We start from the raw sequence: 20,761 nt of genomic DNA, 5'->3' as shown, positions 1-20,761 counted from the left end.
GAAGGAGTGCTGAACAAGAGACTAGGCCGTTGTGTGGAGTGTGAATGGTGGGGGAGTTGTGGAAGAAGACAACCACGTCCTTAATGGCCTTCTCGCCCTCGCCATCGTTAATGGCGTTGCTGAAGCGTTAAAGATTCAAACAGAACAGGTGAGAGCTTGGGTGGTGGCAAGCCAACCATCCAAATTGTGGTGCTGTTAGAAGAGAATATTTCTGACTCAAAGAGTTGAGCCTTGGGTCCTTATGGGATAAGTCATGTTGCTTAGTTTGGTAATGAAATGTCTGCAAGAAAACAAACTTACCAGAGCACCAAGGACCCCACAGAAGCACAGTTCCCTCTACACATCTTGACATATATGATAACAATTTTTAATTCAATGCTGCTACACTTTTTTCCTACTTTACTTGAAATTATACCCTTTGATTAAAAGGTGATTGTTACAATGCTTGTTTTTATGCTGTGAAAATATGTATAAGAAATTATATTATTACTTTTTCTTTGTAAGCTGCTTTGGACATGCTGCAAAGAAATGTGAAATATTGAATAGAAAGAAGTAATTAGATTAGGAGCTTGGATTCAAAAGTTGTGATCTTGGAAGGCCTCTGTCTTACATCTTTATCTATTTGACAGTGTCAGTGGGCAGGTGGATTGAAATATAATGCTCCAAGTTCCTAAAAAAAGATGGAGTAGAAAATGGAGAGTAGGATAATTATGTCTGAAACACATTTATAAATATTGATATAGATCGGTGTTCGGGTAGTCACTATTTAAAAGAAATCTTCATTATTAGTATTAGCAATATCAGGTTATTTTAAATAGTAGCCTTAACCATATATCACTAATATTGAAAAAAGAGTCTGTACACTGCAGTATATCCTCCATTTTTTTTTAGTGTAAAACAAAATTGGGTAGGAATTTTATATATACAAACTCATATACTAGAATTATCTAACTCTTCCTCAAATTTAAATTCAGTACAATACGCATTAAGTAACAAAAGATTGTAAGCACAGAGTTTTAATTATTTTGTGTTATTATATCTTCCAATTGGTAAAGAACACAAATAATATTTTTAGAGCAAAAAGTACATTTTATTTGGAAATAATCTAAATGTATTAGATGTCATCTAGAAAATGTTTTCCACTTTTATTTGAGAAATTATGTTTCTAATCTATAGTAGTGTATAACAATTGTTATACAAGTAGTATCTTGTATAACAATGCTATTTTTACTATTGTTAATTATGCTAGCATATCATTGTTGACATCAAGTATATGATTGCAATGAGATGTAATTTTTCTTTTTTCTTTGTTGGAATCCCTATGGAGGGATAAATACAAAAACCAACTTCAACAAATAATGACAATATATCTAAATTAATAGATCTTTTAAAACTTGTTTTTACTTGTTTTCAGAGACCTGACATAGGAGGTCAGAAACCAGGACCAGAACATCCCTGCTGTCAACTTTCAAGGCCACTTTTATTGTCAAAAGAAAACTGGCAACAGGTAGGCCTCACATGGTGCTGATGAATTGGGCATGAGCCCAATCTTCAGTTTCAAAGCCAAAGTTATAACCTCTCAAAAGAAAGAACTTTTGTTTAGATTAAGAGCTTAGAATAGAATAGAATTCTTTATTGGCCAAGTGTGGTTGGACACACAAGGAATTTGTCTTGGTGCAAATACTGTTAGTGTACATAAAAGAAATGATACATTCGTCAAGAATCATAAGGTACAACACTTTATGATAGTCATAGGATACAATAAGCAATCAAAGCATACTAGGAAACAGTCAATATAAATCTTAAGGATACAAGCAACAAAGTAATACTTGGATACTCCATAAGAAAGAGCATATTTGTCTGTGACATCTACTAGTGGAATGGATTTCTCTCAGACATGCTTCAAACTGCTTCTCTGGGTTGAGGAACCTGTTGGAGCAGATTTGAAGGGACTGCTTCATTTAGTCATGTTAATATGAGATACAGCCATCTTTAGCTTTCCCACATTAGGTTCTGAAAGCTTAAATAACATAATAGCACTTAGACTTATATACCTCTTCACAGTGCTTTACAACCCTCTCTAAGTGGTTTACAGAGTCAGCATATTGCCCCCAACAATCTGGTTTCCCATAAGGTTATAACGTCAAATATTCTCACTAAAGAAAAATCAGCAGTACAAAAACAGCAGTAATAGTTATATTAATGAATGCTCAGAAAACATGTTGATCAAGTGTTTCAAGATTCTCCCTCAATATATATTTTCCATTAATGAAGGAATCAGTACCTTTCTTTCCATATATATTCTGCAATATATACAATAATATTAAATGCTGTTTTAAAACAAGTTCCTTATATTAGCGTAATTAACTTAATTCTGAAGTTAAGTCCAGAAGTGAATTGAATTTAAGTTATTTCTTTCCAGAAAGAAAACTTCCTTTAACTTTCTATAAAGTCACTGATTTTATAAATAAGCAAAGTTCCTTTCTTCCACTGGAAATATGAAAGATTAAACCCACATTTCCTTATACTGTAAATCATAACAATTTTTTGTAATTCTTAATTTCTGGATCAGGAAAAAAATCATTGAATAATGTAGAAGGTTTCATGAAATGACATAAAGATCGAAAGAGTAGAATAATCCTGTAAAATATAAAATTACCAGTTGTATTTATTATGCGAGAGACTTTTGGTGTAACGGTTAAGATACCAGGCTAGAAACTGGGAGACTGGGAGTTCTAGTTACTCCTTAGGCAAAAAGCCTACTGGGTATCTTTGAGCCAGTGTCTGACTTTCAACCTTAGAAAGGAGGAACCCTAACCAATTCTGAAAAACCTTGCCAAGAAAACTGGAAGGAAGGTAGTCTCTGAGAATTGAACACAACTGAACATGAGGAAAAAAAATATATCATGGACCAAATTTAGAAGGAAAGTCTGTTTAAATCATGCTTTATGTACAGTATACACAAGGTGGGATACATTTGAATTAACTATATTTGAAAAGTCTTTAGGGACTCTTATGTAAGGTAAACAAATATTGTAGATACTACCAATCCTTTCAAGTCTTTATTACTTCATTAGTGTTGTTAGAACCCAGTGACATCTAATCTAAACGGTTTCTTTTATAAAAACCCTAAATTTATATATTAAAGAACATAGAGATTTAAATTTCAAAAGTATCAATAATACATAAAATAACATCTGACCATAAAATCAGCCTTGTCTAAATGAATGTCTTGAACATATACAGATATTCCTAATAACATAAGGGAGCCCTAAATAACATAATTTTAATAGGAATTGAGAATGACTTGTTTATTTATCATGTCAATACTTAATATAGTTTGAGGCAGCTTAGAATGGTGCATGAGCTCAGTCTCTGTGGTTTATTCAGAAAGCCATAGTAAAAAAAATAACATCATTCACTATGAGTGCTAAATAATAATTAAGAGAAGCATATACTTATCCGAGTTTCAAAACCTCAAAGTACTTCTGAAAAAATTGAGTAATTCCAAGTATATCAAAACCTTTTCCTGTGTACAAAGAAATAATTGCAAGTGGATTGTACTCATTTTAAGATCAAACTGCTCTATCAATTAGAAGTGAAATGCAAACACTGAGGCTAAAATAACAGGGTATGAACTATAAATCAAATCACAAAATTGTTGTTTTGGGCAGAATGTTTGCAAGAAGATGCTACAATAGGTTGCTTTCTCTACTTTCCTAATTCAGAATTAGTTATAAATCTTTGATGCAACATTTCTGTTTCTTTTGTTTTATATAAGTTTCAATATTTTTCTTACATTCTTGATTTCACCTGCTGTAAAAAATGTATGCTCTCCAGTTAAGTTAAAATATAGCTTATAGTAAACTCTGGTTCTCCCAACTAGAAAGCTCATACTTCGTTTCTGTTTTTTCTTTTCCTAATGGATTTTATAGAGAAAACAAAAAAAATTGACTTTAAAGTTTATGGCTTCATCATATTTTGAAATCATAGACTAATAAAAATATGTATGAAAACAAAGATGGAATCAATCCCATGATTACATATTAATTGATGAATTTTACCGCCTTAAATTAAATACACTGATTTATTCAACCATTTAAAATACAGACTCTTACTTGTAAACCCTGTGTATCTTGAAAGCCCCAGTTTAGCATTTCTGCTGAGTTAAACCAGGATTAGCACAATACAAAAAAATCAGTCTAATGACTTTAGTTAATATGATACAAGCATTACAGTAATTAATCTTTCTTAAATATAATTAAATTATGTCTGTGAACAGCTTACTTTGGCTCCTTGCCTTTCTGTGAGGTTTATTGGGACTTCAGATTCCAGTCTTTTTGGTACTGTAAAGTGACACAACTTAAAAATACTGTAGATATATCTTGTTGTTCCATTCTTTAAATGCTAATCCTTCAAAACAGATACATCACAATACATAGAAGTACAATTTTGAATTGTTAAAACAGCCTTACATAGAGGCATCTGCAAACTACTTATGAAGCAGCTATATTAGCCAGGAGAAAAATTGTGGCTGCTTTCATAATTTGAAAAAAATATGTGCTGCAATTCACATCTTTCTAAGATTTTGCACAACCCTACTACTCGTGAGCAGAACACAAGCATATATCAAGGCTATCTTACAAAAACTGTAGCATTCCAGCTCAATTATAACTAATTTGATTGCAATTTGTAACATGGATATTTTTATGTTTCTAGGAATTACGGTCCAACAATCTTATGTTTTTGATTTTGTAATAAATATCATTGATTTCTTGCATTTCCAAAAAAATGTGCTTTAGAGTAGTGTAGTAGAAATATTTGTAAGTGAGAATGACCTGAAGACAACAAGCAGAATGATAAGGTCATGTAACAAAAATCTTAGGAGGAATATTTGGAAATGTTGGAATAGCTAAGAGAAGACAAGGACACCCCCCCAAATCTAGCTGGGTTCTAGCCGGCTTCTTTGTGTAGTTGGTTGCTTACTGTGAGGACAGACTGCTGGACTAGATGAGCCAAGAGTCCTATCCAGTAGCTTATGTTATATGCCAAATATGAGCTTTAGTTTTCTTTGGGTAATTTGGGTCATTTAAACAAATATTTATGTCACATATAATTAGTATACTTAAAATATCCTTAATTTCACTAGTGGTTCATAGGCCAAAGCCCATTGCAGGAACTACAGAGGCTGTTATTTTGGATTGGATTTAGCTAAATTGTATACATATAACATACCAGTTACTGAAATTGCCAAAGAAAACGACTGGTAATCTGTGAAGGTTTTTCACCATGAGCCATTAACGTTAATAGCATAATGTATTTGAAACTAACGTAACATTATATCAGATTAGACCTACATTAAGTTCATTGCACCAGTAGAATTGTGATATAATTAAGACACAAGATCACTGTTGCACATCCATTTGGCTCAGCCTTGCCCAACTTATCACTTTTTAGTTGTGTTGCACTTCTGACTGCAACTTACAGAATTCCCAACCAACATGCTAACTTAGAATTCTGGCAAGTATAATTCCAACATCTAAGGAGTACAGATTGAGGGATGTTCATTTATAATAATTGAGCTAGAAAGCAACTTGGAGATCATCTAAGTTCCCTATCCAGTGCAGGAATTCTACAGCATCAGCCTGTGACTAAACACCTCCAACTAATAAGGGTCTATCATCTCCCACTTTAAACAGCTTTTATCATTATGAAATGTGAACTGAAATCTACATTTGCTAAATACTTCCAAATATCATTATTGGCATTTTTAATTATTTTGGCTCCTTTTCTATGTAAAAGGACATGGCATTTGGACCTCCCAAAAACCTGAATGGTCCCAAGATGCAAACAAAGATGAGTACCTGGACCCCACTGAATCATCAGCTCATGAATGATAAGGTAAGTTTTAGGAACTTTAGGAAATTATGAATCATTTGTGTCCTTGTCCGCTTTCTTAACAAGTATAACAGATAATCAGAGTTGGAAGGGACCTTGTAGGTCATCTAGTCCAACCCTCTGCCTATGCAGGAGACCCTACACCATTTGTGACAAATGGCAGTCCAATCTCTTCTTGAAAGTCTCAAGTGATGATGCTCCCACAACTTCTGAGGGCAAGGTGTTCCATTGGTTGATTGTTCTCACTGTTAGAAAGTTTCTCCTTATTAAATCTCTCCTTGTTCAGTTTCCATCCATTATTCCTTGTCTGGCCTACAGGTGTGTTAGAAAATAGCTTAACCCCTTCCTCTCTGTGGATATTGGAAGACTGCTATCATGTGTCCCCTGGTCCTTCTCTTCACTAGACTAGCCAAGCCCAGTTCCTGTAACTGTTCTTTGTATGTTTTAGTCTCCAGTCCCCTAATCAACCTGGTTGCTCAACAGTATTAAGATCATTCTTGTGTGATTCTAATAAACCCTTATTCTGCCTGGAGAATTGCATTAGATAGAACCCAGATAGTTCACGTTATAGCAATACTTCACACTTTCCAAAGTTGATATCCTTCACATACATTGAGACTATAAATTGTCATTGCCCGGCAACCTCACAACATTGCAGAGAGCCGTGGTCACATGATCACCATTTGCAAACCTTACTGCTGGCTTCCCACAGGCAAACGCAGTGAGGAAACCAGCAGGGAAAGTTACAAGACACTCCCTCGTTTTTTCCCCAAATGTTCTTTTTCAAGAGGCAACTGGACTTCTTTGAAGACGTTTCAACTTTTTGGATGAGAAGTGAAATGTCTTCAAATAAAAGCAAGAAAGTCCAGTTGCTTTTTGAAAAAGTATCTTTGGGATAACCATAACCTGAATTACTCATTTTCCCACCACAACAACCTCCCACCCATGCACAGCCTATGTCAGCCCTCCCTCAATTTACTTTTGGCTAGCACTGGTTCTCCCCAAGCTCTCCGGCCCTCTGTGGCATGCCAGCACTCCTTACCTGGGACTCTTGTGTCTTCCTGTGTGTCTTGGGGTTACAAAAGCAATCAGGAGGTCCCGGATTCCCATCACTAAATAATGTGATGTTTTTCAATCATTGTATTGAACTGAAAATTGTATTGCCCAAGGTCTTCTGATGCAGATAGGATTCTGATCATTTCTTAAATTAGAATTGCCTCTTTTATCATGTTCCTCTGACAGCTTCATTTACTTAATTGTTTCTAATAATATAATGAGTCATTTCTTACCGAATCTTAGAAAAGGTAATTTTAAAATTAGTTTTATTTTTTTACAGGTATTTGAAGAAAGAAGAAACTTGTTGGGGAAATGGGTAATCATCTTTTATTTCAATTGTTCTGTCAATCTCACAGGCTTCAATATTTATTGTACAATACCTAGACGTTGCTGGGAAATGTAAGAGTACTCCGAAACCCTTACAATCAGCATTTTTTTTACCATAGAACATAATGTATGAATTGTTTTAAAAAGAGCATAACATTTATCTAAGAGTATTTCCGAAATGGTACACTCATAGTGTAAAAGATTTTTACTTCCATAGTTCTATAATTCTTCAATTACAGGAATTGTCTGAAAGACATTCATTTGGGAAGGCTGATTTAGAGGTTATTTATTCCTTATACTATACATAAACAATGTATTCTAGGTCTTCAAAAATATATGTTTTCCAGTGTGTATTCAATATATAAAAGTTTATTATATCATGCCACTTTTATGAAATTCTCAGACTTTCTTCTTTTAGGAACAGAGTTTGAACTAGGTGGCCAGTGATCCAGTAGAAAACTTTAGTATCTCTCGGTGTCCCTTCCTTCCTTCCTTCCTTCCTTCCTTCCTTCCTTCCTTCCTTCCTTCCTTCCTTCCTTCCTTCCTTCCCTCCCTCCCTCCCTCCCTCCCTCCCTCCCTCCCTCCCTCCCTCCCTCCCTCCTGTCAGCATTCCAAGTAATACATCCAAAGAAATCAGAACTCCAAGGCAGGAACATTCCTCAGAGAACATGTTTATTGGACACATCATGTTGGCACAGTTGAAAAACAACTCTGGTTGCCATGTAATTAAAAGAGTAAAAGTTTCCCTCCCCAGGTGTCACATGTCACATTCTCCAATCAAAGCAGGTGGTGGGCTCCCTCAATCACTTCTGCTCCTCCTCCCACTGTCACCTATTGGGATGACCTTGGTTCCCATGGGAGAGCTCTTCGTCTACGAGACGTTCTAGCTATTTCTCCCGCATCCTCCTCCCATAGTGCATGGCAACTGTGAAGCAGCACAAGACGGCTTCAGCCAGATTCGATTCGGAGTTGACACCCTCCTTTTATATAGCTACCCATACATTACTTTAGCAACTTACAATAATGTACATAAAATATGTTACAATCAAAGCAATTGAGGAAAGTTATCATCATCATATCAGTACCTGAAGGAGTGTCTTAAAAAAGATTGCCTGTTCTCCATCAAAAGACAGAATGCAGAATAATGCTCTTGTTATAGGAAGGCATATTCTGATTGAATGTTAAGAATATTTTAATAGTAAGAGCAGTTTGAATGTGGAATCAATTATGGAGGGAAATGCTGGGCTTTCTTTAGTTGAATGTGTTCTAGCAGGGGCTTGATAATTCCTTTCAACTCTTATGATTCTGTGTTGCTGATTTTAATAAAAAGTGCAGTCTACTTTTTAATGGTGTCCCGTGTTGAGGACAAAGCAAAATGCATTCTTTTTTAAATTATGCTTATGAACTGTCCACAAGTACCTATATAATCCTTCTAAAGGCAAAATGTGGTCTGAATGAATTCTTGGCAGACATTCGTGTGCTTTGCAACAAGGAAAGGTGCAGAGATCTCCTTCACTTTTGAAATTAGCTTAAGTTCATAATTGGCTTTGCAGTTTACCGCTTGTAAACTATAATGAGGGAAAGTCACTTGTAAATGGCTCCCCCAGAGGTCATGAAAATCACAACTCTGTTCTTTCCCCACAGTTTGACAAGTGGACAGACAGTCAAAGGCGAAGAGTCCTGACAGACTTCTTGGAGCACTGTTCCCTTTCACAGCTGAAATTCTGTTTCAAACTGCTGCAGGATCGAGTGCCAATTGAAGCACTGGATTTCACCACCCAGCTTCCCCGAGTGTTAACTTTGTACATCTTTTCTTTCCTGGATCCTCGAAGTCTCTCCCGATGTGCCCAGGTAAAACTCAGCATGTTGGAAAGGATGCAGCGGAGAGATACAAAGCTGAACTCACTGGGTAGGTTTAGCCTAGAGAAGGGAAAGCTAAGGGGATTATGTTAACAGATTTCACATTTTCAAAGGAGCTGAGGCAAAACAAATAGTTACCTATGCTGCTTCGTAAAAGGCACAAAGAAATCTCCTACTTAATAGGTATTAATTATAGTTTAGGAAATATTTCCTACTGGTAAATCTCTGACAACAGAATGAGCTGAGTAAGGAAATGCTAATTAATTTCATTTGTGTAGTTTTCACACTAAGACTGATCAACTCCTATATGCCTTGATGGGTACATGGGAAGTAGATTAATTATCTGAGTCTTTTCCAGCTAGCAATTTTTACAACACGTGAACATAACTGCAAGATCAGTTTAGAGTCACATTGGCATTGATGAATTTCCAACTCATTGTTTAGGCTCATCACCATACCTAATTTAGGTTCTAAACTTTGTGAATCTAGTTTCTGGCAAGCCCGGTTAAAGGATTCTCAAAATATATGTTTCAGTTGTGACCTTGGAGACCCATTTTATGTCAGAATAAATAACAATGGGCTAGAATTATGGTCTTCCCTATCCTAAAGTCTTTGGGATTGATATAATTCTAGTAATGACTGGCCAGAATACTGCTAATTGCTAGCTTAGGGTCATGCCAATTTTAGTTTAATATATGTAAAGCAAATCAGATTGGATTATAAAATAGCCTTTATTGGTGACTGGGAGGACTCTTAACTCTTTTATAAAACACCTGCTTTATGTACAGAAACTTCCAGGGTCTCTTAAAAGAGATTGAGTGATTAAGGCTGGGGAAAACTCTGGAGATCATTGCTTGCGAAAACATGCAGTATTTGTTCAGCCAGACCAATGACTTATGCAGTGCTTTGTACTGCTTTGCAGTATGTAAATCAAAGCAATTTAATAACATAATAATTCTTTTTTCTTATTGATGCAGTTATTCTATAAGTTTCTTCTTACAGCAGCATTGGCCAAAATAATTGCAGGAAATACATCTAACCACATACTGCAAATTAGAAGATAAACATTTATGAAATGTAGCACTGACATATACTTCAAAAGTTCAGAGCCTAGGTTGTATCAAAGAATATATATTCAAATGAACACTTCCTTGGAATTATCAGTTTGAGTTAAAATAGCATTATGTTTTCAAATTGTCAAAATGTGTTTTGTACTTGGAGGATATGCTCCATATCTCATGGGTTTTTGCTATGACATAGTCCTTTGAAACACAGTGAAGATGTTTTTGGCACTTTCAGGTAAATTGGCACTGGAACTACTTAACCCAGCTTGACCAACTCTGGATGCCAAAATGTCTGCGTTTTGAATGGTACATCGATTTCTCTTCAATTCCATTTGAGCAAGGAATCTGGAAGAAACACTATATTAAGACAGTAGAAAAATTTCAAGTCACCAAACCTAAGGTATTTGCGGAGCCTTTGGAAATTCAGTATTTTGGGTAATAAATCTGAATGTTTTTATTATATATTGGATGTTTAAAATTTCCATATGCAAGGGTGTTTTAGTAAACATGGGAAACATTCAGGCTTATAATTCCATATTGAAGCAAAACAGTTTTATAAGATTCTACTAGATGCTGTTCTGAAATTCTGAACTGTCTCACAAAATGTATAATCTCCTGAAAATTCATGTGTGGCTATCTGAGCTGGTGCTCAGTGTTTACATATATAAAGGCATAGTAATGTTAATGTTAAAGGAAGGCCTGTGTTTTGATGATAGAGCACATTGTTTGTGTAGAGATGGCTCCATCTGTATTCCCCAACAAATTTATATAGTGTTGGAAAAAACCGTTCTCAGATGATGTTGAAAAAGCTGGAGCAGGTTTAATACAACTCAGTTATATTTCTAGTGCATAATTTGAAATTATCCAATTAAGTTCAATAGCCAGAGATTCTGGGCATACTCATTTCTTAAAGAATGGATGGAATTTATTCCTGCAAGATATAATGATGGTCATCGACTTGTTTGGCTTTAAAACCTAAAAACAATTTCACATAAATATATTTGTCATGGCTGGTCATGATCTCTAAAGAAAATTTACGCGATCAGAATTAATGTGCATCAAAATTTTGGTACCTGACAAGAAAATATAGGGGAAAAGATTTTGTTTTCATCTTTAGTTAAGGAGGGATAATCTTGGATTGTTCATTGTTTAATAAACAGCCATTTTTTCCAGTTCTTTTGTGCCTTCAGTCTCTGTAACAGACTCGGAGAGACTGTGAGTTATGATGAATCAGTGCATTACTACCAGTGCACTACTCTTTTCAAGCAATAAATAGAAATACTATGGGGGACATTAGAGGAGAGACTCAGCATAGTATGGACTATCTATAACAGCTTTGGGTTTACTTTGCTTACATTTTCCTTTCTTTAGACCCCACTAAAAAATGACTTTGTGGTGGCTGATGTTCAGCCAATAACAAAAGAAGTCCCAGAAATAAAGCAGACTTTGTTGTCAGTCCTCGAATCAGCATCTCTGTTAAGAAGAAAGATAAACAAAGGAAAGAGAGATCTCCCGCCTTGGCGTTCATCAGATAAGCATCCAACAGATATAATTCGTTTCAACTATTTGGATAACTTTGATCCCATTGAGCAGGCAAGGCAGGCGTAAGACACCTTTCTCCTACAGTAATTTTCATCTATGTCTGTCTTTCTCTGGCAACAAAACCAATGTTATGTTTTATGTTACATTGCCATCTGCACCAGCAGGACCTGGTCAAAAGATTCTATTTATCCTCAAAAGCCAAACCTTTCATTCGCTACTACCTCATGTATCTCCTTTCAAGATTAATGGCACACCCCAGTAGAACTCTAATTTCAGTCAGTAAAATATGAGCAGGAGTTCTTGTGGTGGTCAGATGTTTTGGCTAAGCCTGGGCTCTACCAGAATTCTGAGAAAGTCATAGAAGAGTTGTGTTGTCATCTTCAGATATACATAGAGCAACTCCAAGCATTGAGTATATAATCCCGTTGTGCTAGATCTATCTTCATGTCTCTGACACTGAGCATTGCTAAGAATCTTATGATGCAGCAAGGCCTTGAATACCCCAAGTCTCACCAAGATTTTCTGATATTTAATTGTTTGATATTTTCAGAATGAGCAAAATAAGAAATCATTTTGCAGCCAACAGATAGTAGCACTTTCAAAACAAGCCAACTCCAGGTTATGGATTACAACTGATCTTTAAAATTCTAGAATCCTGAACCATCTGCATATCTGCTTTTAAGCCCTCGTGCATTGTGCAAGCTGTGTGCATGCTTTCTCAATTTCACTGAGATGAGGCTTTTGTCTTTCAGAGCAAGTGCTTTTGTCCTAACTAGTCTCATTGCAGGTCCGGGTATCATTTGATCCACAAATACAACTCTTGTCTGTCTTAAGAAACCATTATAGCATTTTTTAATATATCCATTTTCTCCACTCTTGCAGTAGAAGAAAAGGAGGAGGTCTCACCCCAGACCTCAGTCAGTCAGCCTTTCAGAAAAAGAGGAAACCAGGCAATGGAACGTACAAACTCAGAAAAGCAAAGTCTCTGGCAAGTATTGTGATTGGTTGACTGTGTACGCCAAGAAACAGACTCAGTGAAGAGTCCAACCCTCGGCTATTGGCAGCTTTCCCAATGCCCCTTTATTTGTGCCCCACTGCATTTCATTGCTGTTTGAGTATAGCAGCCCATAATTTAACAATCAGACCTCAAAGCTGCTATTTAATCTTTGCATATAAATTGTTATCACTGCTGGCAAGACAGGCCCTATTTTTTGCAGAGTAGGGCTCACAGGAGGTATCCTCAGGATCAGCTTTTAAAGACATAGGCAGATATCACTGTGCAGAGTAAAGCCATGTAAGTTATATGTTCTGCTGGACAGTGTAATTAAGTTGTGATCCCCCCGTTTCATTAATGATACTTTACCAATATGGGAACAGCAGTGCACTGCCAATAGAAAACTAATATCCTAATAGATAGATTACCTTTTTTATTTTATGCATAATAGGGTAGTATTCAAGAGAATCTGATTCCAACCTATGTTCACATTCATTGCACTAAATTCCTAAAAGATGAATATCTATGGAGATTTTCAATAATCCAGGTCACGTTGTCTCAAAGATGGTTTTCAAAAGACAACTGGAGTTTCTTAGTTTTTTTCCTTGAAAGTGTTTTGCTTCTTACCCAAGAAGCTTCTTCAGTTCTAGCTGACTGGTGGGGAATAGAAGGATGACTCGGAGCTAGATTCTGACCTTTTGAGATGACAGAAGCAATGTCTGGTGTGTTTAACGAAGACAGCTTTGAACGTATAGGTCCTGAGGAGGTGAACAGTATCCTCAGGTGCTAACTTAGCTACCTCTTTTTTTTTTTTTTTTTAGATCTCTGCCCCTCTTAGTTGGTGTACACTGTGGGAGGTGATGGATGATTGGATCCATGCTGTAGTCATGGATTCACTGAGGAGGTCTTGTCACTGCTGTCTTGAAGAGGGCAGTGATGCACCACTTCCTCAAGAGGTCTTCAAAGAATTTTTATTCAGGCTCTAACTTTTTCCATTTTAGAGAAGTTTGTTGAGAAAAGTGGTGGATTGTGACTACAGAGGGTCCTGATTATCTGAACACCTTTCAGTCATATTTCAGACCCAGGCATAGTAGAGGGATAGCAATAGTTGTGTTTGTTAATGACTTCTAAAGGAACTGGGACCAAGATTCTTAGTGATCTCTTTCAGTGTTATCAGCCATAGTACAGTATTACTCTGGTCTGCCTGCAGAATAGTGCTGAAGTAGTGTCCTGCTTTCTCTGTTTTTGGGTTCAGTCAGTGTTGACAAGAGAGGAGAACTTGAGTCCAAGCCTCTTGGTCGGTGGGGTACCTCTGGGCATTACACTTTCACCCTTTCTGTTAGATACTGCACTTGTTCAGTGTCATATTCCAGTAATACCTTCTAAATAAGTCCAATAGGGCTTCTGAATTTTGTGTTGTTAGTTTTTGATTAGGTTTCTGAATGTTACATCTTGATTTAGGTAATTGTTTTGAATTATATATTTGAAGATATTGGAACCAATGAGATATTTCTAATTGATCTAAGATGAGACCTAAAATTATTCTATTAAAGATTTAATCTTGAATTTCTTGGAAAAGTATTTCCAAGATGGATCTTCACCTTTCCTGGCTTTTCATCATTACTTCTACTACTATTGTTATGATTATTAGTGTAGCTTCTTATAACTTAAAGCTGAAAACATGGATACCTGCATGGTTCCAAGTTGTCCACCATGAAATAAATTCCAGTGTAGATATATTTAAAATTTTGGTTCCTGTTTTTGTTGAGCCATCTATCATAACAATGTTGTCATTTGTACATATTTGAAGAGTGAGTTCTGTAGTTATTCTGTATTCATTTAGCAATTCAGTGATGATTTTTGATTTAATGCTGGAATGAAATCCCCAATATGTGCTTGCTCAAGTCCAACATTAACCTTATCAAATAATACAAAATACTAAGTTCCAAAAAACACCTTCTACTGTCTTACTATTTTCCTTGCTCTGAGGAGCCTTACCAAGGCTTTGTGAATTAATGTGTTCTACTTCTACTTCCTCCTCCTTTAGCATCCTAACAGTGAATTATCAAGAACACCAGATTGTGGGAATCAGGTATATGAAGCCCATTGGAGCATTTGCTTTCCATTGTTCATTCTGCGCTATCTCTGTTTCTGGGGGCAGAGAGGCAGGAGCAGGTTCCCATTCTGCCAACCATCCTATCCTGTCATGCAGCATCAGAATCTTTGACATTTTAAGCTCCAGCATGCCCATCTGCTGCTCTTTCAATTGCTACCTGCCAGTCATATTGCAAATTAATCTCTGTCATTCACAAATTGTCTCTAAGTCTAGCTTTTTCAACCAAATGCTGCGGAAATGGGAAATGCTGCCATTAGCCTTTCCAGACTTAAAAACTGTTGCCAGGCAAGCTTTATCTGCCACAATCTCTTTATAATAAGTGCTAGAGAAGATATTAGATAAATAAATTAAGACTGCAATCCTAAAGTATGTCTCCTTCTGACTGGAAATCGTAAGTCTTGTTGATTAATGTGCTTTTTTGTTTTGCATTACTAAGCACTAGCTATCATTGGGGTTAATAAATAGTATTGCAAAGTATCACTTCAAATTTCAGGTCTGAAATCACAGGCCATATTAGAATGCCCTGCCATATAAAGATGAATGGCTTCCTGCGGATGTCTCAAGGTAGGATTCTCGCAAAGAATCAGTGACTGTCACATTTTCATCACGATGGGTAACATGCAGGCTGCATAGATAAATGCAGCATTTTATAACCTATCCAAAGTTTGGACTTAATGGCGTTTTCAGTCTAACCCCCCTGCTTGTTGGAGCCAATAGCACTGCAGGAGCCCAAACCAACCATTTGTGAAACAATTCTGTGGTAGCATGAATGAGACAGATGAGTGGACATTTGGATCACATGCTTTTCTGGCCAAAAAGGGACAGATGAACAGAACATGGACATTTATTTCATGATCTTTTTATGATATCTGAATTAAGGCCCTGGTGCTGTGAGCCATAGTTTGAGTTTTGTTTCTTAATATGGAGAGGAAACAAGCCAAGGATCCCAATTCAGACAGCACAATAAATTAAAACAGAGCTTCAGTGATCTGTTTGTCTGCTCCTGGTAGTGAAGTGCAAGGGTTTGAAAAGAATCCACAGGTACACCAGGATATTTAGGATAAGTTAGAGACTTCCAAAACTTTAATTTGCTTTAATATGTAAAAGTTAATGTTGTAGAGTCAGAAGTGTACTTTAATAGTTCGAGGATTTTTTTTGTTCCAAATTGTTTTTGGTTCAAAGAAAGGAGATAGCTACATTTATGAAGATGTTATTATTTGTAACACTTGTTCATCAACATTACTATTATAGAAGTAAGAAATAAATAATAAATGAACAATTAGGGGAAACCTGAACCCAAGGCCAAAATACAGTAATAGCCAGAGACCCGTAGATATAAAGAATTATGGAGGCCTATTCTGAAAATGCAAAAACTATTAATTTCCAATTAAACTGGAAATGTAGGGTTAGGGTTAGGGTTGAACTAAAATCCTGATTTTGAACTGATTAGAACAAACTGGATTTATATCAGCAAAGACAAAAGTAAAAAAAAAAAAAAGTCTCTCTTACATGAATCTAGAGTTTATCCAAACTTCTGTAAAACACCATTTCAAGATTCTTCATACTACCTATCATGTTGTGATCAAACTGTTTTTATCATATGGGGGGAAATCCCCACCCATTTTCCCCAGATATTTGTAATGTATTTGTAAGATTATTCATTTAAAGATTTTTTATAGCTTCATTATATCTCACAATAAGAAATTCATTCATTCATTCCATTTCTATAGCCGCCCAACTCAACCACGTGATTCTGGGCAGCTTACAATTCTAAAATTACAAAACAATTGATACGATTAAAAACAATAAAGAGTAAAAACATTAAAAAAATACAGGTATCTACAAACATCTAGGATATATACTGTATATAAACGGCCACTGAGATAATTGTTTCCTCTCATTGTTTCTTTCTCTTGCCTTTTTGTCTATCCTCCCTCCTTCCTGTTAAGCGTGGGGAAAATCCATGGATTAATTGATTATAGCGTATTAGCTGGGGAAAGGTGGGTACTGTAAGAGGGCTTGAGGAATTATGGAGATCCAGCAGCTTGGACATAGGAAGATTCTGGATAATGCGGCTGAAACTATACCTTTCTACTGCTAGCTTTACTTTCTCATTTTTAACTCCCTTAAAACTAAACACGCCTTTAGGGTCCACTAGTTCATCAAGGATATCTATAGGGTCAAAGGGAAGCAAATGATGAAATGCACATCACAACCCAAGTTCCGCACATTGCATGTAACTTACAAGAACAAAAAGATAGAGCTTGCATTGTGACATTACAACATGCAATTCATGATTTTGCTATCACTACGTTTAGGAATGGATGACTAATGAGGCCCAGGATCATAAAAGCTGAGATTTTCAGAATTCCGTATTAATTTTTTGGAGAACATTTTGGCATAATTATGGCTCTTCATGCTCCAGAGTTTACTACCCTCAAGAGCATTTTAGCAATTAGCATTATTTACCATGCTATACACTAATCCACATCCCTTAGCAGAAAATACTTGACAATCAACAGCCAAATCTAGGCTCAGTGCAAGGTACCTCTTGGAGTTCATCTATCTTTTTCAATTTTATCACTAAAACCATGGAAGTCAAAGCTTCATTTTCACGTTATGTTACCAGAAAGGTCATCACTTGCTCTGTTCCAAATTTCATATTTATCCACTTTGTTTCCTAGATGTCTCTCTCAGCAGAACTTGACTCACAGGCAGAAGTGACAGTTCGCCCAAACTGGGCTCTGCATCAGCCAAACAGCTACCCTCTGACTAAATCAACAGCTAAACTGTTTGCTCAGAGTGCTCAGTGGAATGCTGAAATACGTCCTGCACCTGCTCGAGGGCCCGTCCCAAAACTGAGTGAGAAAGGAAAGAAAGCCTTTACCCGAACTCACAGAAGTTCACCAAGTCAGTGTTGTTCGTTTAAAATAAATATGGGGTGGATGGTTGAAGAAATAGAGGTGTTGCCTCCTTTAATGTTTGTGCCTTGATTTGAACTTTAGGGAGAGCCCATTTGGAGATCTCTTTAATATGAATGCTGTAGACCAGCGGTCCCCAACTCTCGTGCCATGGCCCACCACCGTCCCGTGGCCCATTCAGAAGCGGGCTGTGGAGGCAGTGGGTGAGGGTGTGCACATGCACAGCTCCACTTATGCACGCAGTCGGCAGGTGAGCAAGCACACATGGCTCCATTTGTGTGAGCAGTGTGCATGTGTGCCCACCACTTGTGCAAATGGAGCTGCCTGCTCCTGCATGCCGCTCGTGCGGTGCCATCCCCTGCCCCCCTGATGATCCACAAAGCCAGAAAGATTGGAGACAGCTGCTGTAGATGACAGAAGAGAATTTGCTTAGATTTGCATTCCTAAAATGATTGATCCTTGCAAGAAACAGGAGGCTCGACTAGATAAGTCTCTGGTCTGATAGTATGTTCTTAAATGCAATGTATAAGATAAAGGTAGGAATTTTCTTAATGCTAAGCTTAATTATTTAATCTCCCAACACCTTCCAGCATCACCACTGTTTGAAAGTCAACCCTGGGAAGTTCCATCATCCAGCTATGTATCTGATGCAGAGCAAGAAGCTGAAGAAAAGAGAACCTCAGCATCACTACTGATTTATTCTCCCAAATGAAAAAGTGCTTGTTCAATTATTGTTAAGTAAAATGCCTCTTTCTCAAAGTTGGTGTTTGGACAAGGATTAAGAATCAAGTAGATAGTTGACAGATTTATCATGACTCCATTTCCACAGTGAATCAATTAGCGGATATCTTTGTACTCAGTGAAATTTACAGATAACTGAGTAAACAATTTGCAGCTGAAGGTATTTAGAAACTAAAATAATGCATCTTAATGCAGAATTAAAAAAAAAATTTGAAACATGGGGGAATATTTAAAATTGGTATATATGGTTGAATCATACTAAATAATAATAGCTAAATAACTATCATGACATGTGCCAAATGTAAGCATACTCTTTTCTTTCTGTCTATCATGTACAAATGTTTGTATAAGATGAGTAAGTATTTAATGTATATAAGCAGAAAGGCAGAGTGTATATTAAATAAATAATTGTCACCTCTTCAAGTCTGCCATTATTAGCATGGGGTTTGAAAATTTCTTGGAAGGAGACCAATCTTGCGTTTCTGGTACTGTTTGAAAAAACATTCTGTAATGTGACAATGTTCACAGTGCACTGGAATATGCTAATTAACTTGGATATAAAATGGGGAAGGTCAAATAGACCAGGAATATAATGTACCAATTCATCAATAATGGTTATGATGCTGACTGTTTAATGTAATCCAGTGTGCAGTACCTAGCAGCACCTGTTCAATAACTAAACTATAGCAATGATTTGATTTTTTTTTAAATCTACAATATGGAATGGGAAAAGGCATTAGCTTGTCACTTAAAAAAAAACTATACCCAAATAGACCGACCCAGATTCAAAAGAGCCACAAAAGCCGTGGACAAGTAATTTTTTTAGATTTCCCTAGAAGGGTTGGGAGATGTTTTATTTTGGTGGAAAAAACAAGATACGTTTTGTGAAAAGTGAAAAGTAAAATTTACACATCTATATGTCAGTGTCAGATTTGCTATCATACAGCCTCAGCCCTACTTTGCTTTGATGGCAGCCTGCGTGTGACAGGAACCAGAATGCCAACAATGGTTGAATGATCCAAGGACACTGGCATGGTAATGGAAAGCAAATGCCCACCAAAGAGGTACCAAATGTAGAACTGTTACCAGAACAATTAATTGGAACTTTATTGGATAATAGCAAGATGACCAAGGGGTAAGGCTCGGGAGAAGGGAAAAATAGTGGCTTTGCATGGGAATCTTCAGATCTGGCTTTTCCTATACTATAACCATTTGGCTTTAGTAAAAGTATACCTTTCTCAACAAATGGAGTCAAGGGTCTTTCTTTCCTAAGTGTCCAAACTGGGACAGGCCTGACACTGAGTGCTTTCATTTTTACTCTATCCTATATTCTATTCTATTGCTATTATTATTATTATATTACTATGTTAAATACTGTTTCAACATTGTGGCTTTATTGGCAACTCTTCTATTCTGATGCTGGTGGAAAAACTCATATGCGAGGAAGGCCATATGGGTGCCTGCAATTTTTATAATCAGCCTGCTCTTCCACAGAAGAGGAAGAGGGATCATAGAAAGGGGAACTAATGTAGCCATCAGAAGAAGACCAATAGCGCCAGTTTGGTCTAATGGTTAAGGGACCAGGCTAGAAAGCAGGAGACCATGAGTTCTTGCATGAAAGCTGATTGGGTAACTTTGGGCCAGTCACTCTCTCTCATCCCAACCTACCTCACAGGGTTGTTGTTAGGAAAATAGGAAGAGACAGGTGTATTGGATATGTTCACCACCTTAAAGACAAGATATATGTAATAAATATTTCTATTTTCAGAAAGGCCAAACATAGCAGGAGAAATTTAGTTTGAAGGGTGCTTTCTCCTAAATATTACTGTCGCAAAATCCAGCCTTCAAGGTTCTATGGGAAGTTCTTGAAGACTACTACATATAATTTTGGAACTGATGGGGAACTACTGGAAAATGCTTGTCCCCATGTAACTAAACACCTTCAAAAATCATCTGTTTACATTCCTTGGGGTAAGGTAAATAAAATAGTGCACATTTTGAGGATTAAGAAGTTTGCTCATTCAAATGAATCAAATATTGACAAAGTGATAACAGAATAGAAAGCAAATATTGATAAAACATTTCTTATGAACCACCCTTTACTAGGTTATAGGCAGTTCAAGAAAAGTTTTCAGGCATCTGAGTTGGCTCAAAAGAAATCAAAAAATGACAATTCAGTTTAGTGCAAGACAGAATCAAACATTGCATTTTATTTATATTTTGGAAAGATGATATGGCCTTA

At 36.5% G+C, this 20,761-nt stretch overlaps 1 protein-coding gene across 1 annotated transcript; it reads left to right on the top strand.

Annotated features, from left to right (window-relative positions):
* Window positions 1-28: 28 nt before the first annotated feature.
* Window positions 29-18,942, top strand: FBXO16 (F-box protein 16; the record flags this gene model as incomplete). The annotated part of the gene is made up of 10 exons (XM_087967685.1): window positions 29-148; window positions 1,415-1,507; window positions 7,235-7,270; window positions 8,926-9,132; window positions 10,441-10,605; window positions 11,577-11,809; window positions 12,630-12,735; window positions 14,789-14,833; window positions 17,542-17,767; window positions 18,369-18,942. Coding segments are annotated over 10 exons (1,353 nt in total), but the record flags the coding sequence as incomplete, so codon positions are not given.
* Window positions 18,943-20,761: the final 1,819 nt, after the last annotated feature.

Source organism: Notechis scutatus, chromosome 1 (genome assembly GCF_049901735.1).
Source record: "Notechis scutatus isolate UNSWTSFEM ecotype Mainland chromosome 1, rNotScu1.2, whole genome shotgun sequence".
NCBI lineage: Eukaryota > Metazoa > Chordata > Lepidosauria > Squamata > Elapidae > Notechis > Notechis scutatus.
Note: the sequence above shows the minus strand (reverse complement) of the source record. Positions and strands in the feature narration are given on the sequence as shown.